At 36.1% G+C, this 25,978-nt stretch overlaps 2 protein-coding genes across 4 annotated transcripts in view; one reads left to right on the forward strand and one right to left on the reverse strand.

Annotated features, from left to right (window-relative positions):
- LOC125828795 (chloride channel protein CLC-c-like) overlaps window positions 1-25,978 on the forward strand; it is a 1,181,495-nt gene that overhangs the window by 1,026,637 nt on the left and 128,880 nt on the right. The window lies entirely within an intron of this gene.
- LOC125828790 (lon protease homolog 1, mitochondrial-like) overlaps window positions 7,217-25,978 on the reverse strand; it is a 31,536-nt gene continuing 12,774 nt past the window's right edge. The window contains exons 10-20 of the mRNA XM_049508112.1: window positions 25,907-25,946; window positions 25,298-25,469; window positions 22,811-22,935; window positions 21,125-21,255; window positions 20,929-21,033; window positions 20,587-20,700; window positions 16,156-16,323; window positions 9,516-9,617; window positions 9,098-9,337; window positions 7,635-8,144; window positions 7,217-7,428 (exon numbers count right to left, since the gene is read on the reverse strand). Of these exons, the coding sequence (XP_049364069.1) occupies window positions 7,267-7,428; window positions 7,635-8,144; window positions 9,098-9,337; window positions 9,516-9,617; window positions 16,156-16,323; window positions 20,587-20,700; window positions 20,929-21,033; window positions 21,125-21,255; window positions 22,811-22,935; window positions 25,298-25,469; window positions 25,907-25,946 (1,869 nt within the window). The 3' untranslated portion in view covers window positions 7,217-7,266. The remainder of the gene's footprint in view (window positions 7,429-7,634; window positions 8,145-9,097; window positions 9,338-9,515; window positions 9,618-16,155; window positions 16,324-20,586; window positions 20,701-20,928; window positions 21,034-21,124; window positions 21,256-22,810; window positions 22,936-25,297; window positions 25,470-25,906; window positions 25,947-25,978) is intronic.

Genomic DNA, 25,978 nt, shown 5'->3' on the forward strand with positions numbered 1-25,978 from the left:
TTTTTACCCAACTAACTCCTAAACTATGTCATTTTGGACCTATAACTACACCTATAACCGTTTTAACCCATCAAAATCAAACCCTATTATCTCATTCACTTAATTCTAAAAAATCTCTTAAGTCTTCTTCCCCAAATTCTCTCTCAACCTCTCAAGGTTGAAGTTAGGACTTCAAGCTTCAAGGTTTTATTATCCATTGCTTTTGGGCTTTGATTATCAAGGTATGTGAGAATTCACCAATGAATTACTTTCATCCATTGGGTCCCAAAAGAATCTCAAATTCCTAAATTGACTTCACCCAATTTCATTAGGGTTTCATGGAAATCTCCATGGATCTTATTGATTATGATTCAATTGTTTATTTACAATCTTATTATGCATGATTTGATGTAATTACATGGTTTTCAATTGACTTCATATGGATCCATATTTTTTACTTGATTATGAATTAGGGAAGATGAATGTAGATGGAATTTGAGGAATTCTGAATTGGGGGAAGAGAGAATTGGGGAAGATGGATGTGGATGAGATTTGGGGATTTGAGTGAATGAGAAAGTTGGGGTAGTTTAGGGGTATAAGGGTAGTTATAGGACATAAAACTAGGGTCAAAACGACATAGTATATGAATCAAATACATTGAAAATACCCAAATACCCTTAAGAAATAACTGTTGGAGGAGCCTACTGTTTGGACCTACGGGCCGTAGAAATACCTACGGACCGTACTGGTCAACCATAGGTCGAGTTGCTGGTACCTAAAATTGGCCAACTTCCTACGACACAATTCTACGAATCGTCAAACTTCCTATGGTCCGTAGACCTCACTTTGAACTAAAAATGTTTACTAAGTCTGGAATACCCCTATGGAACCCATCTATAACTCATCCAAATTTCTACGGCTTGTCCTGTTCATTCGTAGGTCAAACTTCAAAAATTTAAAATTTCAAAAACTCAACACAACTCCTTCCTATGGACCGTTCAATTTCCTACGGTCCGCCAAAAGGACTCATAGTCACTGTCTCAGTGCCAAAAATCAGAATTTTCCCTTTCCTTTCTACTTTCCAATTTTTGAGGTGTTACATCATGTATATCATGCTTAAAGTTCTCATATAATCATGCCTATGTTTTTATTCATCTTCCCATACTTAGTACATCAATGTACTACTACATACTTATGCCTATAATATTTTATAATTTAGGGTCCGACGCTTCTCCTCGTACACGTGCTTAGATCGGGATTGCTTAGTTTGACACTTGGATTGGTGAGTTCCCATTCTTCGAGGACCACACCTTTGATATTTTAGTATTTTAGTTGCCTTTTTTTTCAGACTTCTACGCGGTGTATGGGTTACGTCCCAACCACTCTTATGATGTTAGAAAGGCTATGGAAGGTACCGTTTTGTATTCCGCACTTATGATCAAATTCCTTATATGATATGAGACTTTTATTGCTTATTCTCTCTTGTTGTATTTATTTTACATCATGTTTATGTCAAGTGGCTTGTTTAGGGCCTCTCTTGGTCTTATTCGACATGTCACATCTAAGTGTACTTTGGGTCGTGACATGGAAGAAGGTCGACTCCAAAGTCGATTTACCTTTTGGGAGGAACTCTAGGAAGATCATCAAGAAATACTTCTGAAAACTTATCAACAATAGAAAATGACTCAAGAGTAAGGGTTTCAGAATTCGTATCCCTAACCCAAACTAGATGATAGATGCACCCCTTAGAAATCATCTTTTTGGCCTTAAGGCGTGAGATAAACTGACTTATACGTGCTAAATTACTACTTTTTCACTATATGAATGGTTCATTCGGAAACTGAAACCTAACCATTTGGGTTATACAATCAATAAGTATGAAAACATTTTAATGCAATGACCAAATAAGCATAATATAAATCTGATCATATGATTTCATAAAACATAGTACAAGGTCATGCATTCTTCTTTAAAATCATCATCATATTCAAAACATAAGTCTTTGAGGAAGTCATATTTTTTGGTGGGAGATGTCGTTAACCGACATAAATCATGTGATCTATAGCATGGAGTTCAGCGTATTGCTCCCACACTGAAAAGAAAGTATCCTACTTGTCAAGGTAAGGACCATAATCATAAGCTTATGTGGATCCACTAGCTAATGTCCAAGCGGGACATAACCTATGGGGAAATGTAGTTTTGGGACCTGGATAATTATCACTAGTCCAATTCGATGCTAAGTAAACTCCCAACAGAAAACATGCATAGTAATACTCATATTCATAATCTTTGAAATGGTAAGAATTTGATAATACCAACTCAATCATGAAAATCTCATAAGAATAACTCTTTTAAAATCATGATTTCATAACATATTCATAAGAGTCACTTTAATCGAAAGCATCTAAATCATGATAGTCTTTCATAATAAGAAGTACTTCAATCAGGAGTATATAAATCATATCATCCATTCATAATGGGAGGTACTTCACTGGAAGCTTCATATTTTTATAAAACTGATTGATTCTTTATTCAAAATCATCCTTGATTTATAAAATCTTTCATAGCATAATGCATGCATATCATCATAACATGAATTCATATCATAAAATACTTGCATGACATGGATTCATGAAAATATCATTGAAAACATTTAAATATGATCAAATGTTGCATAACAGTATTTAGATCTTAATGCAACATCTTAATATTTAGATATGCATTAAGATTCAAACGTGTTAATCTTAATGAAAATAAATGTGACCTTAATACCTCCATAATGGATAATAGTAACGGCTTCTCAAATGTGTATTCTAGTGTCTTAAGAGTATATCGATATAAATTAATCTGCTTTGAAGGTACGATAGTTAGTATTGGTATTCCCATGGACTATAAATAGAAAATTTATTGAAGCGCAATGAAACTATTCATCAAGAAAAATAAAAATTACATAACACATACGGAGTTAAAATTCATTATAAATTTGTATGAAATATCATCACCCACCAAAAAATCTTTCATTATCAAATATACACAATTATTTGTTGCCTTTATTTTGTTCAATGCATGACACAAAAACAAACAAAACATATACAGATAAAGCTTAAAAATAGATTAACCAAAAATTTTCAATATAACAAATATGAAGAAATCAAATAATATTTCAAACTTTGAATTCTAAAAGTAAATCCAAGTCGCACCTTCAATTTTTTAAAGAATTCGGCAATAATCAAAAGTTCATACCTCCTAATTTGATTAGAGTTTGCTCCAAGCCTTCTTCTTTTCCATTTATAGTTGATTTGAATAATCATGAATTTGTTTGAATTGAGTTACAATTTACATTTAGGTCAATCTCTTGATATCTAAAAGTGGAAGACTTTTATGTTCACTTGGACACAATCATGATTTCGAATGATTCATAGTATGAGGGTGACAACAATTTATATTTTGACTTGGACTCTGGATAATGAAATACTTTTATATTAAAAAAATGAAGAAGTTGGTAAGTTTTTCATAATTTCTTTTAATGACTTTAGGTGAAATATTAAACATTAAAAAAAAAAACATAAAGTCCCCATTAAACTAGAACCTATTTTTTAAGAAGATACCTTAACTTTGCGGGAGGGTCTAAATAATTTTATATTGGTATTAATATACCATTTATGGCCATCTGGAAGCGAAAGTGTAGCTCACTCTCTCAAGGAGAATGGGAAAGATGAACTAAGATATTTTTTATTTTCTTCTCTTTTTATTATACTCTCATTTTTATATTCCTTTCCTATTTTTCAAATTTTATTTTCTTTTCAATTTTTTGTTTCTTCGGTCTTCTTCGACGACATTGATAGTTATTTTCATTGTCTTCTTTGACTTTTTTAAATAGGAATGATAAGAAGGTAATACAAATAATAAGAAAACACAAAGAGGGAGATGGTTACTCTTGACCACCATTCTTTCAGGTGAAAATGTGTTTTTCAACGATAAAGATATGCTTGTGGACTGCATTGGTAATAGAATTCATCGTTGGTGTTTAATTTTTTAATAAAGATGATGAAAAGATAATAAAAGTCAGAGAACAAATGGTGAGGACTGCTAGTCACCATTTTATCCGGTGAAAAAATATTTTTCCGACGATAAAAAATGTCATATTTCCTCCACTTCTATGGTCCCACCCAGAACAGTATTAATTGATGTGAGTTTGAAATAATCATTAGATTTCATAACAATATCCATCTTGCTTAAGCATCTATCACTTTTCCTTTTATTTTTCTTTTTGTGTTGGAGAGGATTAGAGAAAGGGAAGAAGCAGGTGGGGAGGGGAGGGAAGGATTTTGGATTTATTTTTTTCTTTTATAAAAAGTTAGTCTTTTTCTCTTTTTATTTTTTAAATTTATGGTATTTTAACACGTGGAAATCAAGGATTAGTGTGTGACATCACTTCCTTTCTTAAAAGTGGGGCAGATAAAAAATGAGGCAATAATATTATTTTAAAATTATTCAGGGGGGTCATAGGATCTCGCAAAGTTTATGTGTCGTTTAGAAAAAAATAGGTACTAATTTAATGGGGACTAGAGAAAATACATAATTATCTCATTAAACTAGGATACTTTTTTAAAAAAGACACTTAAACTTTATAAGGTTCCTGGTACCCCACTGAACAATTTAAAGTAATATATATAAATATCTCATTTTTAGTCAATTATAAGAAAGAAGGTGCAAGCACGCACCAATTATTGCTTGCCATGTGTCAATATTTACCTAATTTCCTAATCTTTGTTTTTGTTTATATTTTTTCCTTATTTCCTCAGTTTTAATTATTTATTTTCCTTTTCTTCATCAATTTTGCGTTGTATTTGTAAAACCAAAATTCTCTCTTCAAGCTTAGATGAGATAATTTTTACTTGGTCTGAACATAATTTCAGTTCCGTAATTGATTAGAGATCACTTGAAATCATTCTTTTCTTCGACGTCGTCATCTTCTTTCATCCGGTGAAAAATATTTTTTCGACGACAAAAAATGACATTTTTCCTCCTATGGTCCCACCCAGAACAGTATTAATTGATGTGAGCTTGAAATAATCGCAAATTAGATTTCATAACAATGGCACTCATCTTGCTTAATCGTCTGTTACTCTTCTTTTTCTTTTTCTTTTTGTGTTGGAGAGGATTAGGAAAAGGGAAGAAGCAGGTGGGTGGGACGGGGAGGATTTTGGATTTTTTTTTATTTTTATAAAAGGTTAGCCTTTTTCTTTTTTTATTTTTTAAATTTATGGCATTTTAACATGTGGCAATCAAGAATTGGTGTGTGACATCACTTTCTTTCTTAAAAGTGGGGTAAATAAAAAAACGAGGCAATAGTATTATTTTAAAAGCATTCATGGGGTCATAGAACCCGACAAAGTTTATGTGTCTTTTAAAAAAAAAGGTACTAATTTAATGGGGACTAGAGAAAATACATAATTATCTCATTCGACTATGACACTTTATTTAAAAAGACACTAAAACATTATAAGGTTCCTAGTACCCCACTGAACAATTTAAAGTGATAAAAATATCTCATTTTACAGTCAATTATAAGAAAGAAGGTGCAAACACGCACCTATTACTGCTTGCCACGTGTCAATTTTACCTAATTTCCTAATCTTTATTTTTGTTTATATTTTTTTCCTTATTTTCTTAGTTTTAATTCTTTATTTTCCTTGTCTTCATCAATTCTAGGTTGTATTTGGAAAAAACAGAAATTCTCTCTTCAGGATTAGATGGGATAATTTTTACTTGGTCTTAACATAATTTCAATTCCGTAATTGATTAGAGGTCACTTGAAATCGTTCTTTCTTCGACGTCTCCATCATCTTTCTCTTCAACGTTGCCATCATCTTTTTGGTGCTTCTCACCCACACCGATCAAGAAGGAGGAGAAGAAATCTGAGGATGAAACAACAAATTTGTCATCTCTATTGCAAAGGAAATTAACTAATTGTCAATGAAATTTTTACCAGTGACAAAACAAAAAAGGTGTTTTCTTTGATGAATTGAGATTGTGTTATTCAGTGACAACTGAATGTCTCCGTCGAAATTCAATCCAAATGCAAAACAAAAAGAGAGAAATAAAGAAAAAAAAAACTTGAAGCCATTGCCATATCCTTCGGTGGTGAAGCTTAGGAAGGAGAAGAAGAAAAACTTAACTGTAAAATAAAAGATTATCCATATATTATTTAATAAAGAATATTGCAAAAAAAAAGTTTAATCTTATATTTTTTTCATTTTCACGCTCTTAAGGTGAGTGATATACTCTGTATTAAATGCTGAAAAAGGGTTCAATAATTTCACATTAAACTAGATTAGGGGTGTATTAGGACCACAAAATTTGAGTATCTTTTTTTTTTTAAAAAAAAGGACCTTACTTTAATGGAGTAATTATGTACTTTTCTCTTTATACAAATCCTTTCTTTATTAAACTACTTAATTATGTATCGCAATAATGTAACTCATACGAACTTACTGAAAGTATGAATTTTTAGTATCCATAATATTTGGATACCCAGCATTCTACACCTATATGAAAGGAAAACATTAATTCTACACCTAAACAAATTCTAATCCTTATATCAGGAATACTAATCCTTAAAATATGGAAGGAATATTAAATTACATTAACCAAATAAAATTAAATAATAATTTGAGGAAAATGGTGAAAAGATTATTGTCTAAAGCAAAGTCTTTTAATGAATGGCAAAAAGTTCAAACAAGATTTCTGTGGACCTTTATGCTTTTAATATAGGATAGATAGATAGATAGATATAAGATTAACAAATTTGAGCATGAGTACAACAGATGATAATTAATTGATGAAATCATCAGTGTCATGCTTGCACACTGGTCGCTGATTAGACAGCTAACATAAAGAACAACTGCCCAACGTCAACAAAACCTGAGAAAAGGTTTCTTTTGTGTTCTCTGTCTCTTCCCTTCTTTTGTATCTTTGCCTGTAAGATGAGGAGGTCATAAATCTTTATTCAAGAAACTTTAACAGTGGGTGGAGTCTAATAAATTAGAGACTTCCATCAAATCTTACGTTTATTCTTGGCAAAAGGTAAAATTTATCTCCTTGAGATATATGAATTATGTGATACGATGGTGTGTGAAAAAAATCAAAGTTGCTTGTTGTGACAAGGAGCAAAACAAAACTACATCTCCGGGAATAAGGACCAGAATGAATGAGATGGCGAACTCAGCCTACTGCTGGACAATTCGTCTCCAAGAGCAACTTAAATATTCTATACTATAGTTGTCAAAATGCCAAATCATATATTTGCTTGTACTCATCCACAAAGTGTACATCAAGGCCTTCCTTGACATTAGGAGCAAGCTCGTCAAAATCTCTTCGATTAGCTGAAGGGAATATTATAGTTTTCACATCACTTCGCCGTGCTGCTATGGTTTTCTCCTTGACCTAATATTGAACCAAAAAGGTAAAGTTTTTGTAAATCCAGCGCACTTCATAAGATGTACCCAACTCTCATGAATCCTCTTAATGATGGTCAAAATGAAAAGACCACTCTTGTGTAAACATATAGACACGGGAAAATAATCAAAGCAAAAAGACCATAAAAGACAAAAATCAATGAAAAATAGAAAGAGTAAGAATCGTTAACATACCCCGCCGATGGGAAGAATTTTTCCAGTTAGCGTGACTTCCCCGGTCATTGCCAGGTAAGGTTTAACAGGCTTTTTCATGGCAAGAGACAACAAGGATGTTATCATAGTACAACCAGCACTAGGGCCATCCTTAGGGGTAGAACCCGCAGGAACATGAAGATGAAGCTTACTATTTGCAAAGAAGTGGTTATCAGGCTCCTTCTTCTGCAAAATGATCCTGGAAACCGTATGGGCAATTTGGGCACTTTCTTTCATAACGTCGCCTAGTTGTCCTGTTACATTGAGAGCCCCTTTTCCTTCTCCTTGCTCCACCAAAGACGTTTCTATATAGAGTGTTGAGCCACCCATTGAAGTCCAAGCAAGACCCATCACAACTCCAACTGGGGTCTGATCATATATGCGCTCAGCATGGAAAATAGGTTTGCCAACATAATCAGCTAGGTTTGGTGAGTCCACAACCACTTTTTCTATTGTTTTACTTGCTTCACTTTCTGTAACTTCCTCAACTTCCTGAGTTTCCAGTTAAGATCACAACCACCGTAACCAAAAGTCAGTTGCACAAATACAATGATCATTAAATAATTGAAAGCATAGATTATGTAAACCCCAAGTATAAATCATGCAACATAAGAAAAAAAAAAGACGTTATTCACTAGCAGCTTAATTTGCAGAATTCTAGAAAATTTTCTCAGTACAGACAAATATGAGGGGAAATGTAACATCAAACACAACAAAGTATGTGTGTGCGCGGCCTATTTTATATTGAAACAAACAACTTTAAGCAAAGATATCCAAACATTTTGGCCCAACTTACTAAAATGAATGTAACTATCAAATATAATTAGTCAGATTGAAGTAACCTCTCCATCCCCAAAGAATTTGCTTTTAAACCACTAATCTGATTACAGTGTATGATATTAAGAGGGTGTTTGGACTGGCTTTTTTTAAGTAGCTTATAAGCCATAAGTTGGTCATACGAAACTTTTGCCTTATAACTTTTTTTTGTACTTTTTTTACCTAAAAGTAGGTGCTTAAAACACTTTTTGTCTTTCCCAAACACCTCCAAAAACAAAAAGGAGCTTAAAAGCCAAAAACTACTTGAAATAAGCCAATCCAAACACCCCCTAAATGCAAATCATGCATAGATACCTTTTTAAGATACAAGTCAGAAGTAGTCGTACAAATGAATACCACATGCTTTCCTTGCTGGTTTGGTCTTATATAATTGTCAGACAAGTGACCTCTTACATTGCATCTATTAACCAACATTTAATCAAACATGGCACAATAAGACAAGGTATAAAAGACACGTCTTCTGTGCATACAAAACTAACCTATTTATACCTTAAGCATAGATGAAAGCAGTCAAATATATTGTAGCATGCATAATTGCAACTGGCAAGAATCACCTGTAGTAGAACAATTAGAGCATTAAATAATGCCTTTTAATATTTTCCATTTACCTGTAAATGAGTATCTTCATCAATAGGCTTCTGCATTTGGTTTACTGGTGCTTCCAGAGATTCAGCAACATTTTCAGAGGGCTTGTCATCATTGGTACCCTCTACAGACTTAGCTCCAGCCTGAGTTTCTTCCTTAGACTTGATTTCGTCTGATATATGGACAGATTCTGCTTTTACCTCATTTACCCCTGCATTCTGGGGCTCAATCTTGCCATCCTTCCTAACAAGCTTTAGAGCTATCTGGAAAAACAAGAATAGAATGTGAGGACTGAGAAGTATCAGAGCATGAAAATGATTTCCAAGTGTTTGTGTTGCATTACATTAAATAATCATCCACTTTTCTGCAAAAGTTCACTATGCATCAAATTCAGACAATGCAACTAAGATGTTTTAAACAAAAGAGTACAGATAACAGAACCTTGCGATAAATCTTTTCAATTTGCTTCTGCAGATTGCGAACACCGGCTTCTCTACAGTAATTTTCTATTAAAGCGAGAAGAGCTGCATCAGTCACTTCAACCTGAAATAAGGAATTCATGAAGCCAATATCATTAGCTTGTTTGCAAGCAATACTTCAGTGTAACTTGTTTACATGAAAACCAGTATCAAGGCATCCACCGGAACTCCGGAAGTACTAAAATCACATCCACTAACTGTCACAATAATTATACATGTTGAAAGATTTAAACCAAACATCAACAATTCATCCCTTCAAATTTTGCAATCAATTACTAACATAATGTTTGCACACTTAATTCCCCAACTTGAGTTCAAATTCTCTACATCTGAGAGACTGCCAGTTACCACGTGAAAATCCTGAGAGAGAGAGAGAGAGGTGACATATACACGAACTCAAACTCTGAATCTTTTCCACTTGATACCATATCAACTCGAACAATTTACAGGAGTATCCGGAAGTTAGCATTTCCAGCAAAATGGTACCCGAAGTGATTACCTATCCTGCTGTGTTTTCCATTAGATAAGCATAAAGCTATTACTACTACAACAACCAACCCAGTGAAATTCACAGGTGGGGTCTGGGGAAGCACAAAGCTACTACTGTGTCATGAAAAAAGTACCAGCAGCCTATAATGCTGCTTTAAAATCTGAACTCATTTTATCCGCTCTAGAAGGCCACGACTAACAAAGGTATCCATAAGCCCTCCCAGATATCAATTGATTAACTTCTGACGCCCATATTTAAGGTGAAAAATATGTTCTGTTTTTTTTTCCACCAAAGATTCATATGGCATTTACCTCAACTAAAACAGAATTTGAAAAAGCTAAATATAAGGTTCCCCAAATTACATTAATCTCATCTTTAAGACGATGGGAGAAAATACCTACTGCAGTCATCGTATAATAGAGATTGCACTACCATGAGGGCACCAATTCAATTGCTTTTTTCCCTGGGATAACAATGGTGTCTACGCCAACTTGCACGCACCTCAACTATTCGAATTGATACTTGCATCCCTTCAATTACCTTATTAATTATTTAAAATCCACCCAGAAACCAGTCAAGCACAATAAAATAATTTTACGTCCACAGTCAAAGTAGTCAAAAGCAAAAACCAGAGTAAAAGCTAGCTGGGGCTCTAAGGCCTATGCCTTAACGAAGAGAAGTAATAATGAAAACAATAACACACAAATCTTAAGTCTTAGGTCCTTAAAAATGCTCCCATGCACGTTTTCCAAGAATAACTTTTCCAAGGTTATTCTAACCAAGTAGCATCTTTTCCAAGAATGCTAGCCGGCAACATGGCAGGAACTTAACTTGGTTTTTGTGATAATTGTTAACAACTTCTAATTTAGATGGACGACGACATCATATATTTTGCAGTAGGGTTCAAATCATATGATATTTCCAGAAGAGGAGCTGAGCCATCCGAATGGACAGCGAGAAATTTTTGTCAGGAGAACATCCTTCAGCAAGAAGATGATGAGATGGCTTTGTGAGTCCATGAAGGAGGCCTCAAAGGTCAAAGGTAACTATGTTAAAATGTGGTAGCTGGGAGCCAGTCAATTACTATTTCAAATTTGAGAATTGGTGGCTACAAACGGAGGACTTCAAAGAAAGGGTGAAGGAATGGTGGGATTATTTTTCCCGTGAAGGTAGACCTGACTACATTTTAGCTTTCAAATTAAAGGCAATAAAATATAAACTCAAGGAATAGTGCAAGACTACCCAAGGAAACTTGGGTTTGCAAAAGGCAAGTATTCTAAATCAGTTAGCTGAATTGGAGGAGATCCATAATGATCACAGCTACATAAATGAGGAAGAACAAGCCACAAAAGCATCTCTGGCTATGAAGTTTGAGGATATTGCAAGGAATGAAGAAGTGGCTTGGAGACAAGGGGTCAAGAGCCCTATGGTTGAATCAAGGGGATAGAATACAAAATATATCCACAGGTTGCAAATGCTCATAGAAGATTTAACAACATTGCTAAGTTGATAATAAGGAGAGGAGGTGATCAATCCAGCAAATACCAACAAGAAAATTGTTACCTTTTATCAGCAGATATATTCTGACTTTGAAATGTGGAGACCTCAAGGTCTAATAGGAAACTGCCCTAAGGTCAATAATGAGGATAATGTGATGCTTAAAGATCCCTTTGAAACCCAGGAGATATGGGATAGAATGAAAGCATGTGCTGGAGACAAAGTTCCTGGGCCTAATGGTTTCTCCATGGCATTTTCAACCAGTGCTGGTACGTGATAAGTAAAGAGGTGGTAGCTGCAGTGCAGGATTTTTATGATTAAGGTAATTTTGAAAAAAGCATTAATGCTACTTTAGTATCCTCGATTCTAAAAAAAATGGGAGCTTGGGAGTTGAAAGACTTCAGGCCCATCAGTTTGATACAGTATCTATGAGTTAATTCTAAGATTCTGTCTGAGAGATTGAAGAAAATAATACTCAAATTAGTGGACAACCAACAGGACGCTTTCATTGAATGAATATAGATCATGGATGCTGTCTTAATTGCTAATGAAGTAGTGGATACTAGAATCAGAAATAAAGAGCCTGGCGTTCTGTGCAAATTGGACATAGAGAAGAAAAGAACAGAGAAAAAAGTAAAATCATGGGTTCTAGAGAGAGAGAGACTCCTACTTCTCTCTAGAAGCTAGGAAGTTGGACAAGCAGCCTTTCAAGGAGGGTTGTTTCACTGGCACCGACATTGGATGGTGGCTGTAGAAGGCTAAAGGGACAGTTAGAACCTCGGTTCAGATTGTCTCTAGGACACAGCGGAGAGGAAAGAGTTCCTCCCGACTTGTTTGGTGAGGAAGTTCTAGAAAAGGGTAACTTCACCGGACCTAGTTTCTACTTGGGCTGCTAAAACTTTGAATGTAAATCCATGTATCAAAGTCTCTTCTATGGGAGATATTCAACCTTCCTTTTCAGATTTCCTTGCGTGTTGGAGGCTGATCGAGGTTTCAGAGAGGGAGAGAGATGGATGGAGGATAATCTGCTTAGACTCCACAGATGGTCAGAGACAATAGCGATGGAGTCCCAAAGAAGAAGAGAAGGCTCGGGGTGGTGAATATAGTGGGGTTGCCGTTACACCTCTGGTGTATTGATTTGTTTAGGAGCATTGGGGATTCGTGAGGGTGGGTTTTGGGGGCAGACTGTAGTTTGACTGATGTCTCAAGGGTAATGATTTTGGTGAGGAAAGGGGGAAGAGTTCCGGTGACTATGGTGGTGGAGAAAGTTTCAGGGTCTGGTTAACACAAGAGTTAAGCCTGGGGAGAAGGTGATAGAGAAAAAGAGGGTTGGAATACTCTGTATACGGGTGATTTTAGGCGTCATCCATCGGAAAATATGGAGTCTGTATCAGAAAAAGGTGGAGATACTTCAGAAAAGACAGGCAGTTTGAATTTGAAAAAGTTAGGGTTAAGGAAAAAAAGGCCGACGATGTGGAGCAGAACGAGTGTGCAGCTGCTGCCCCCTCGAAAAATGCCTCCAGCAAGCTCACTTCAGGTGCAAAACTGTCTGAGGAAGCAAGAAACTTATGAAGTAAGGAGAAAGTGGAAAAGGTGATCGGAGTTGGGAGTCCAAAGATTGCTAGTTTTACTTCAATAGCAATGTGAGCCAATTGCCAATCTTGATGCTATGAGTTCGGAGTTGGAAAATAACAAGTTGTTCACCATAAATGAAAAGCTTCTGGTTAGGGAAGAGATTAGTTTTCCACATATCTTGGTCTGGATTCCTAAGGTGCCGAGGAAGGTGTGCTTCTTCGCATGGTTAGCTTCTAGAGGGGCGATTTTGATGACAGAGAATCTTAGGAAACGAAAGGTCATCTGCTTGAGTTGGTGTTTCCTTTGTAAGGAGGCAAGTGAGGACGTGTACCATATTTTAGTACATTGCAAATAAGCTTTGCGGTTATGAGAGGAAAGCTTTAGATGGTTTGGAGTTTCCTGGGTTATGCCAGGATCCGTATGATCATATAAATTGGAATTATTTACTCCCTCTGTTTCAAAAAGAGTGGTCTAGTTTGACTTGACACAGAGTTTAAGAAAATAAAGAAGACTTTTGAATATTGTGGTCCTAAATTAAAGTTATGTCAAATGTACAAAATTGCCCTTTAATCTTGTGGCCTTAAACATGCTACGTGGAAAGCTGAAATTAAAATGTTTCCAGAAAAGGAAAGGTCATTCTTTTTTAAAGAGAGGGAGTACTAGAAATTATGAGGCACGTGGGTTTTGGACTTTTGGTGGTTGATGGATAAATTGGATAAGATATTGCATTAGCACAGTCAGGTTTTTAATTCTTGTTAATGGTTATCCAGCTGAGGGTTTTCCTTCCTAGAGGGGTATAAGACAGGGTGATCAATTGTCTCCACTCTTATTCATACTAGCCATGGAAGGAATTCATGATGTGCTAAAGAAGGCTCAGGAAATAAATTGGATTAGGGGGTTCAAGGTGAGTACGAAGAGTCAAATTTACAATATGCAGATGATCAATTAAGAATGATAAGAATTATTTTTGTTCACTCTGAAGCAACATATGGTTTAGACATAAACTGGACGAAAAGCTCTATAAATCCAGTAAACAGGGTAGACCAGATCCAATCTCTGGCAGCAATTCTTGGTTGAAGAATAAGGACTCTTCCAACTGTGTATTTAGGAATTCCCTTGGGAGCCAAAAGTAAGTCAAAAGAAATATGGAATGAGATTTTAGAGAAATGTGAAAAAATGTTAGCCAGCTGGAAAAGTCTACATCTTTCCTTAGGTGGAAAATCAATTTGAATCAGTTGTCTTTGATGCTATGCCTACCAATTTGATGTCAATGTTTCCCTTTCCAATAAATGTGATCAAGAAATCAAATCCTCTCAAAAGAAATTCCCTTTGGGAAGGAAACAGTGATAAGAAGAAGAATACATCTGGTGAAATGGGACCATCTCCTGGACAGCAAGGGAAAGGGGGTGTGGGCATCAAACTTGAAGGTTCAAAATCCAAGATACTGATGAAGTGGTTAGGGAGATTTGCAACTGATGAACAATCATTGTGGAAGGAGGTGATCCTAGAAAAATATGACAAGATATAGCAGATGGACAATTAAAAATGTGAATGGTCCATCTGGTACTAGTCTGTCAATGACAATTAGAAATTTATGGCCCATGTTCAAGGAGAAGACAATAATCAAAATAGGTAATGAATGGCATGAAGACTATTTTCCGGAAGGATACTTGGTTGAATCAAGACCCTTTGAAATAGGTGTTTCCAGATATGTACCCTTTATTACAGCAGGAGGCAATAGTAGGTGCTTCATGGAGCAATCAAGGATGGAACCTCACTTTTAGAAGGCCATTAAATGAAGTTGATTGAATTGTTTAAGACTCTTGAACAGTTCAAAAACTTTCTTAAGAGGATAGCTTAAGGTGAAGTGCGGAGAAGCAAGGGAATTCACTGTGAACACAGTATATAAGGAGTTCAACACTTCCAACAATTAAATTGAATGCTGGCCACGGAAGATGATTTGGAAGGTGAAAATACCTTACAAGGTAGCATCACCTCTTACTTCATAAAAAAAAAATACCTTACAAGGTAGCATGCTTCATCTGGCTACTAGCTAGAGAAGCAGTTCTCGCTCAGGATAATCTCTGCAGGAGAGGTTATCAGTTGTGCTCTATATGCTACCTATGTGGAAGTGAGCCAGAGACAATCAGTCATCTTTTTTTACATTGCAAACTAACTACACAACTGTGGAGGATGTTTATCAGCCTAGGTTACTGGTTGGAGTATGCCTAGGATCATAGTGGATCTTCTAGCACGCTGGAATAGAGAAGGTGTCATCTGAATCCAAAAGGACAGATGAAAGGTTGTCCCAACTTGCATATGGTGGACAATAGATGTTTTGAAGGTAAACCTTGTCATATCCAGAAGATAAAAATGAAGTGCCGGGTCCTGTTATATTTTTGGTGCAATGAGTCTGCTTAGAAAGTCATGAATCTATTTTTGATGTTCTAGACTCCCTGTAGATGATAGTGGAGCTTGTCTTTATTAAGCTCTGTAATTATGCTTAATTATACTGCCTTTGTATATTCTTTATCATTATATATAAAATAAAACAAAAAAAGAATAAAAAAATATATATATACATATATATAATACAACCAAAAATAACTATAAACACAAACAATTATTTGGACAGAGAATAAAAATTACAACAATTTAGCAAAATATATGAAGATTAAACTAGAGCAATCAAGTTTAGAAATCATTTTACATTTCTGATTCATATGAAAAGACGTAGTTCCATGTTATCTGGAGCTAGTTTTCTTATACCAAACTTTTAATCACTTGTTCATACTCATAAAAATTCATCTGCAACATTTTTTTAACAATTAACATATCGGGTTACCAACTATATTTGATGCTTGATACTGTTTTCTTAAAGAAAGAGCATGTGGAGGAGTGAACACACGTCTTAGCACCAACAGACCTATGTCTGCTCAGAGATTTCAAAAATTGGAACCGAAAAATATGCACAAAACTCAACTGATAAATGAGTCTGAAATAAATGAGATGCAACTAGGGACATTTCTTTGATACATACCTGTTCAGGCTTGATCCCACATGTTTCACGGGTACTTTTTTCCAAATAATCCCGGGCTATGTGCAGTTTCTCATCAGTAATGTAACCAGCAATTGCAATTACCTCCATTCTATCCAAAAGAGGATTAGGTATCATTTCCAAGACATTGGCTGTGCAGACAAACAAAACCTGCAGTTACAAAAAAGGAAAAATCATTATCAACAACAGTACATGTAGGTTGTTTTTCCTGTTTAAAGTACAATTGAGTAGGTAACTGTATTAAACAAGGCTAGAAGGAACCTGAAGGCACCAAAGATGATAGCTCCAATTTGTCTTCCATTTTTGGCATGAAAAGGGATTTTATAATCATAATTATCCTTTGGACAAGTACACTAAACCTTGAGGTTGAATTTTATAAGTTCATTCAGGTTCATATATATCTCAACATCTATAATTCAAGGTTTTGATCTTGCCTCCCTCCCCATAACCAAGTCAGATCCACAACAACATACAAAGTGAGATCCCACTAAGTGCGGTCTGGTGAAGGTAGAGTGTATGCAGACCTTACCACTACCTAATGGAGGTAAAGAGGTTGTTTCCAAGAGATCATTGGCTCAAGTGCATCAAACCCAAGTAAAAAAAGAAGAAAACAATGAGGAAAGCATAGCAATTAATGAGAAAAGCAGTGTAAAGTCTACAAGAAAGAACAATAACAACAGCAAAATAGTGTGGTAATTGAAACACAACAAACAACATATGTCCATAACTACATGGGTACGACTAGTACTACAACAGGCACTAACAAGCCTAAATTTTCCGAGGCAAGACAACACTATACTAACCTTCTACCTTAATACGTGACCTCCACTCCTTCCTATCTAGAGTCATGTCATCGGTAATATGAAGTTGAGTCATGTCGTGTCTTGTCACCTTCCCCAATACTACCAAAATAATAGAAAGATGCTTTTCTTTTAACTATGACATTTGGAAATATTATACAAATATTTACCATCGTGAAAAGACATAGTAAATTATCCGAGTCAATGATAAATCCAAATGATATGGTACGCAAAGGGTGTGTACACAACCTTATGTTTTCAATAACCCTCCGCACAAGTAAAGCATATCAAAATCAGGAAGAAAAGAAAATACAGTAGTAAGAAGGTCATGTAGAAATAATGGAGAAAAGAACAATAGCAACAACAAACAATACGACAACTAACGAAAAGGAAGTACCAGGTAATAAAAAAATTGAATAATAAAATATTATGAGGGTAATAATAATAATACTGATAAGGAAAACTAGACAACGCTCGACTACCTATTAACCTTTTACCCTAGTCCTCAGACCCACCATAGTCAATCTCTCAAACCTCATCATTGGGGCATCTCTACACCTTCTTTTCACATACCCGAACTATCTCAGGTTTGTCTTCCTCATCTTGTCCACCACGAAGGGCACTCCCAACTTGTCCAAAATATCTTCACTTCTGTTGAAAATATAATTAACTAATAAAGTTGTGCTCTCCCTAACAGTGTGCTCTCCCACACTCTCCCTAACAGCTTAAGCTTTTAGATGAGATGGTCACACACTTCAACATGGTATCAGAGCCGACAAAGGTCCTGAGATTGAATCTCACCGCCACCCAAATCAGAAAAGAATTTCCACGTGCTTGGCCCTGAAAAAGAATCAAGCTTACACGTGAGGGGGCGTGTTAAGAATATAATCAAATAACGAAAGTGTGCTCTCTCTAACAACTTAAAGCTTTTAGATGAGATGGTCACACACTTCAACAACTCCTAATCCTACCTCTCCATGTGCGCCCAAACATCCATCTCAACATCCTCATTTCTACTACTTTCATCTTCAAGACATGTGAGTTCTTGATTGGTCAACACTAGGTAGACTTTTATTAGTTTAATCAATAAATGTTATGGGCCGATATTTTCTTTGCGTAAGCGACACATAAATAACTTGTGTGGAGCCCATAGTCCCTCCTGCTACCGACCAACCTATCCCAATTCCAAGGTTTCTCGCCATAATCTGATGCCTATGGTGAAGCTTACCTCAGAGGCTCACCTCAACTGTGCCGGCCATTTGGTGTCGAATGCCTCAATCCTTGACATGCTATCAACTTTTGTGGCACATCTTTATATGTTGGATCTTGTCCATGCACGCTCTCAGGTTGGCTATGCACATACTAGTCCCTCGGGCTAGACTTAAGTAATGCTCTCACATGCACAGTCCTATCCCCAAGCTTGACACTTTCCTTGTGCATACACACATAGCTTACACTTAGCCCGAGTAGAGCAACATCCAATCCTTGGCATTGGTTATGTGCGTCTTCCATATCATACCTTCGATTGTCTCATGGCATTGCCAAGCAAAGCCCACGCAACATACATTCATCTCACATGCTGCAACATCACCCCCACAACTGTATATCTAGGCCAACGAACCCTTAGCTGCCCTGAACCCAAGCCAAGCTCACAAGTCAGGTCATAAGGCTCTAGAGAGTCTGGAAAGTCAAGGTACCCTTCAAGGTGCATGTTTCACTTGGCTACTAGCCAAACAGGCCACACTTACCTAGGACAACCTTATGAAAAGAGGTCGTCAGTTTTGCTCTAGGTGCTCTTTTTGTGAATGTGAGATTGAGACAATAAATCATCTCTTTCTACATTGTAGAGAGACTGTGAAGTTATGGCAGATTTTCATCAATTTAAGAGGCATAAGTTGGACTATGCCAAGGAGCATCAAAGAGGCTCTAGCTTGCTGGAATAGAGATGGGAATCAGCCGGGACACAGGGAGAGATGGAAGATTGTCCCAGCCAGCATTTGGTGGACTATATGGATGGAAAGGAACCAGAGATGTTTCGAAAACAAGAGTTGCTCTCTGCAGAAACTGAAGATGAACTGTCTAGTCCTTTTCTTTTTTTGGTGTAAACACGAATATCCTCAAAAAGAAGACGATATTCCTAGTATTTTAGATTATTTATGAAGCTTAGTAGGGACACCCCTCCCGCTGTAATTTTGTTGTAAGTATTACTGGAATACTTTTCTGAGTATTCCTTTTGTTCATAATACAAGTTACCTTTTTCAAAAAAAAAAGGCTCTAGAGAGTCTTCCTCGATTACTCAAACGTCACAATGGTCTTATTCCATCACAAGGGCTATGCGCAGGGCCTAATCTTTCCAAATATCAAGCCTCTGGCACTCGTTGGGCGCCCAACATTGGCCCTAGGTCACGTGCCATCCATATAATTCCCAAACTCATATAGATAGCATAGACACTCCTCATGGGTACCCAGGTAGGCTCTTGCAGTTCCCTCAAGGCAGCACAATTGGGGTGGACCATTGTCAACACACCGAGGGAGGGTTGGTAGGTTGTCACCTGCTTCCCCTCATATAATCTTTAAGAAATAACTCAACCCAATTGTCAGGATTAGACATGTTTCTGCTCAGCAATTATAATAGGCCTTCATATCTTATCTGAATTCCAAATCAGATGTCATTTGGTACAAACAACTCATCTTGACTTCCTTCACACCTCAATGAAGTTCATCCCATTGTCACACTCGTGGAACGAGTTAGGCCTTCAGAAGCTTTAGCAAATTATGACAATGTCATTGCTCCTTGGCTAAGTCAAGACCATAGGTAAGCGGACTTTAAATGACTCCAAACTTGGTAAGCATATATAAGAGCATTCTACTAACAAAGTTTTCTATTGGAATCCCTAGATTCCAATTTTAGCTCGAGAACATGTGGCGCTGACATTTGCCTATTGACATGCCCCTTTGCCTAATACTCCTACTTCATCCCCTCGTTAGCACATGTCTCCTAAATAGCTAACACTCGTGTAGCCTATTGGGGTGCACTGCAATACCAGTGTTTAGAACCCAAAGATTTGGAGTGTTAGAGGTAAACTAATTGTTAAATGCTCAAAGGATGTTGCTCCAATTATCGAAAACATCAAGGGGTATAGAATTGTATCCCTCATTAGTAAAGCCCTCAAAGATACCTCCAACAGATAGCAGGAAAGCTCAATGCATCAACCTTTTTCCTATTAAACGGTCACCAACAACCAAATACCATAGAAACCCATTTTCTCTCAAGTATCAAGAGAACAACATTCTACTGACACTTACAATAATACAGTCAGAAAGATAGAAAAAGAGCAGAGACGTGAAATAACATACTTCCAGTTAGCTTCCATTATGGACAATAAAAGGAAAGGTTCTGTCATGAAACTTTTACCAAACTTAGCTAAGATAAGAGGCAAAACAAATATAAAAAAGGAGGGAAAATAACAAAAGTGAAAGAGCATAATGATATTAGATATTTGCAAGATTTTACTATTACATTAGCTCCCATTCATCAAGTGGTTTTAGAGACATTCCACAAGGGCCAATCAACAGACACAATAATCTGATAAGTGGACCCGAAAGAACTAACCTTTGATAAATCAATAGGGACATCAAGATAATGATCCAAGAAATTTGCATTCTGTTCTGGATCAAGAAGCTCCAACATAGCACTTGCTGGATCACCAGCATGTCCCCTTCCCAGCTGCCATAGAAGCAAAAATACAGGGCTATTACTGAAATTAATCTATTATTATCCAATTTTTTCAATCATTAAGTTTGTAGAAGAAATCCAAGCAAAACACAATAAGCTCATGCTCAAAAATCTTCCCTGTGGTCATCAGACAGAGATTAAATAGTGAAAAAGAACATAGAAGTCTATCATAGTCATAGACATACAACTGAAGTAGTAACTTTGTAAACCATAAAATACCTTATCAATTTCATCTATCAAAACAAGAGGATTAGCTGTTCCCACACTTTTTAAACATTGCACCATCTTCCCTGGCATGGCACCAATATAAGTCCGTCGATGTCCCTTGATGTGTATCCGAAAGTTAGTCATGAATATTAAAGATTCTGTGCACCACAAAAAAAATGTTGTTTGAGCTGGTCAGATCTTTCCATACCTTTATTTCAGCGACATCAGACAACCCTCCAACAGAAAATCGGTAGAACTTGCGGTTCAATGCACGTGCAATTGAACGACCTATACTGGTTTTGCCTACTCCAGGAGGGCCAGAGAGGCATATGATTTTCCCTGTTCAAGAAAAACAGTGCAATGAGTGTTTCTAGTTACTGACTCACATTCATAGATTAAAATGAGATAAAACAAGTGCAGCACACGTGAAAGATAATATCAGCATATGGGACTTATATCATCACTTGAATCTGATATTGTCATAGCTAAGGTGGAAGGACTTTTTTCTAGAGTCTAATTTACCCTTCGTCTTTGGATCATATATTTTAATACCCATACAAGTATCTGTTTTTTCTCGACAATTCATAGTTCTCAAAGACTGTCCTCTACAATAATCATATCTCAACTTCAATGTTGTAAAATGTAAAGATATATCAATTCCCTACTAGACTTCAGACATCAATGTTTTTAAACCTTTTGTGGACATTGGTCATCTTGTGAAAATTTTTGAGTTTGTATCCCCTTGTTCAACCATAGCACCCTGGATCCTGGTCTCCAAGCAATTTCCTCAAATCTGGCTATCTCCTCAAATTCCATAGATAGATTTCGAATTACCATTATATTATAGTCGTGCCAAGCACGAAGGCGCAGATGCGGGCGGATAGTAATCCAAAGGATAACAAGGTAAGAAAAGCATAATCCAAAGGATAACAACTTGGTCATGACGCTGTGATTTGCAAAAGCAAATTTCAAAAAGATGAAGCAGTTGCCCAAGTCACTATCGAAGAAGGGGAAGACCACTTATTTGTGGCAACTTGTTTTTCAACCAAAGTAACTGATTTTTGGATGATTGATTGTACAAACCACATGACATATGAAAAAAATCTTTTTAAAGAGTTCATTCCTATGAAAAATAAGAAAGTCAGAATTGGGAATGGCGATTGTATTTTGCAGGGTCTGTTGCAATTAAAACAAATTCAGGTACAAAAATAATTTCAAATGTTCTTTATGTGCCTGATATTGATAAAAGTTTGTTTAGTGTTGGTCAGTTAATAGAAAAAGGATTTAAATTATAATTTGGAGACAAATATTGTCAAATCTTTGATTCCAATGAGCAAGAGATTTTACAAGTTGAAATGAGAGGTAAGAGCTTCTCATTTAATCCAACAGAAGATGCACACAAGCCTTGCAAGACAAAAGATGAATTGGCAGATTTGTTCACAAGGTCAATTTTAGATGAGACTACAATCTACAATTCTTGATCCAAGGAGGAGTGTTGAGAATATGTCTCAGGATATTGCAGAAACAAAACAGTTAGCTACTTTTAGGGTTTTTAAATTATTTTATTGGAGTCCTATGTGACTTGAATTTAGGAGTTAGTTCTTTATTTGAATTTTATTGATAAATTAATAGCATATTTTTCTATTTTTAGTTAGGAATTACATCTATAATGTCTCTGAATTATTAATAATATAATTCCCTTCGACAATACTGCAGTATTTTTTCTCACGAAGTCTTTCCCTATTATTTTCTTAATTTCTTTATTAAAAAAACCAACAAAAGTGTCACATTAATTGGGACAAAGGGAGTATATGATTATGGCTAACCTTGTAAAACTAAAGATAATAAGAAAATGAGGGTAACTATTTTCAAAAAAAGACTGGCATCTACCAACCTTGTGAGGTTCCTCGGAGTTTTCCCACAGCTATAAATTCCAAAATCCTTTCCTTAACATCGCTTAACCCATAGTGGTCTTCATCAAGAATTGTTTCTGCCCGTAGTACATCAAAGTTCTCATCACTGCATTTTGGATTACATAAGAAGAAAAATTTTAGGAACCAATGTTAACAACCATGGCATAGAACAAAACTATAAAGCCAGGCCCAGCACCATCCACAAACATGGACTATGACAAATCAAGCTCCCAACTTATCCTACATAAGGAGCCCATCATCAGTACAATCCAAATCTTGCTCTCATGAGTGAACATTCTTTCTAATGATAGACCCTGGAATCCAGATAAACTCATAAATTGGGATGCCAAGGAAGCATCATCAAAGTCAGAAGCATGCATGTGAGAACCCAAATAAGGAACAGAAGGAGAAACAAAAGTGGGAAGATGATTCAATATACGCAAGTCAAATCACTAGGCAGTAAGGTTAACTCGGAAGTCAAATCACTTGTCCGGTTGTTGGCCAAGGAAGCAGCTCTTACTCAAGACAATGTCATGAAGAGAGGGATAACCTTATGCTCTAGATGCTTTCTCTATGGGGAGACTTTAGAGAATGTGAATCATCTGTTTCTACACTGCAAGTACACTCAACAATTATGGAGGATTTTTTTGAGTCACAAAGGCATCTCCTGGACTATGCCTGGGAAAGTTTCAGAGGCTTAAAGAGCTGGGAGGAAACAGGAGTACTGGCAAAAGACAGAGGCAGATGGAGACTTATCCCTGCTTCAATATGGTGGGCAATATGGAAAGGGAGGAACTCTAGGTGTTTTGAGAGCATAGAAAACAGTGTGCAGAAAGTGAAGCTCAACTGCATTTTGCTATTATGTTTTTGGTGTAATCAGTTATACTCAAATGATACTATCTCTATAATTGATGTTTTAGACTCAATTTAGCCATAGAGCAGTAAGAATTTGGGGCTTTTGTATATAAGGTCGTACTGTTTTGTGATATAATACAACCTTACCAAGTTAAAAAAAAAAGAATAATATTTCTACTTCTCACTAGATGATTGATTGTCTTTAATAACAATGTACTTGATGTCATGCCTACCTATACGATGTCTTTATTTCTAATCCCTGCAAGTGTTGTGAAGAGATTGGATGCACTTAGAAGAACTTTCTTTGGCAAGGAAACAAAGACAAGAAAAAGATCCATCTGGTGAGATGGAGCACAGCTGCAAAGTTACAGCTAGTAAGAAGGAAAGAGGTCTTTAAGATCGGGAACTTGAGAGTCCAGGATCAAAGCCTGATGATGAAATGGTTATGAGAGGTTTTCTGCCGAAGAATTATTTATGGAAGGATGTTATCAAGATAAATATGGGATGGAAATGGACAACTAAAGTCATGAACAACCCGTATGGGGTCAGCTTATGGAAATCCATCAGAAGCTTATGGCCTAACTCATAAACAAATCCAGCTTCAAAGTAGGAAAGGAATGAAGACATCCTTTCGGAAAGACAACTCGCTAGGCCAAAAATCACTGAAGCAGCTCTCCCCTGATATTTATCTTGAATTAGCAGCAGGGAGCAACTGTGGGTGGGGTCTGGTTAAACTCATGATCGAATCACAATTTCAAAAAACCGTCAAATGACAGGGAGATTGGCATGCTAACAATGTTTACTACACCCAAGAACAATTCAAAGAGATTTCTACTACTGAAGAGGGTAATCTTGGCTTGGGAATAGACAAGGTGAATTTTCTGTTAAGTCAACTTTACAAGGAACTTGACCTTCCAAATAATCAGATTGGTCGCTGGCCTTGGAAATTGATAGGGAAAGTGAAAATTCCATACAAGTTGCTTGTTCCACATGCCTTTTGGCCAAAAAAGAAAAAATGAAACAAAATCTTGATTCTGGGTGATATCTTTTTGCTCTGTAGAATGACAGATCAATTACGGAAGAGTTAGGTGGGTCATGCCAAGGAGAATTCATGAAGTCCTAGCATGTTGGAATAGAGATGGCAGCCTATCCAGTTAGAAAGAGAGATGGAGGATTGTCCCAACTAGCATTTGGTGGACAATTTGGACGAACAGATACCAAAGATTTTTGAGGACAGCAAGAGTTCTATACAGAAACTGAAGATAAATTGTCAATTCCTTTACTATTTTTGGAGTAAACAAGAGAATTTAGAAGCTGTGGAGTCTATTTTTGATGATTTAGATTACTTGTGAGAAGACAAAAGTGCTAGGAACTCTAGTTGTACTATTTTCTCTAAATATGGAAGATTACACTGCTTTCTAATTGTATAGTCCAGTTTATATATATACAAATATGTTACCTTCTCAAAAAATAATCACACTTTTGTTATTCCATTAAGTCAGCTTCTCTCAAACAGATTCCAATATTACAGCTAATCAAGGATACAGATAGCATCAGTTGAACTGAACCAGGACAATATAAGGTACAATAGACAGTCAAGATAGGCAACAAACCTGTAACTACCCCATGGCAAGGCAGTCAACCAATCAAGATAATTACGTGTCACATTGAATTCACTTGAACTAGCTTCCAGTAGTTGCAGTTTTGTAAGTTCTTCTTCAATAACTTGCATGACATGAGCCGGTATTTTTTCTTTGTTAGGCTCCAGCCTTTCCCTAAACTTTGCTGCAGTAATAAACAAAGGTTTTGTCACACCATTAGATGTAATAAAAAGGAATTAACAAATTGTATGTCTAACCCTTAAAGCAAATCTAATGATAAGGTAATTTCATCTCTTGACTTCAAAACCAAAACCAGGTCCGTCCAAAATGTTGCAAAGTGCGGCTTGACTATATCTTTGTGTAAATTATTGACAAATGAAAGAATGAAAACCACATTTTAGAGTACGTGTAAATTATTGACAAAATTCTTCTTTGTTATTTTGTGTGTGTGTGTTCTCTCTATAAGACTTTTTTAATTTAATTTACTATAAAAAATTGTATTATTATTTGGGCTAAATAATATAGCTCAAATTCATGAACTTTTAAAGTATTTATAGTACTATTTAGTATGCAATAAACGTGCAACGCAAGTGTTCGAGAACTAGTTAAGAGAAAACAAACCAGAAAGAGCTGTCTTGTCATCCGTCTCCAAACCTAGTTCCTGCAATAAGGCAATCAAAATCAGAGTCATTG

The sequence above is a fragment of the Solanum verrucosum genome, unplaced genomic scaffold (genome assembly GCF_900185275.1).
Source record: "Solanum verrucosum unplaced genomic scaffold, falcon-dt-bn FXZP01000198.1, whole genome shotgun sequence".
NCBI classification, from domain to species: domain Eukaryota; kingdom Viridiplantae; phylum Streptophyta; class Magnoliopsida; order Solanales; family Solanaceae; genus Solanum; species Solanum verrucosum.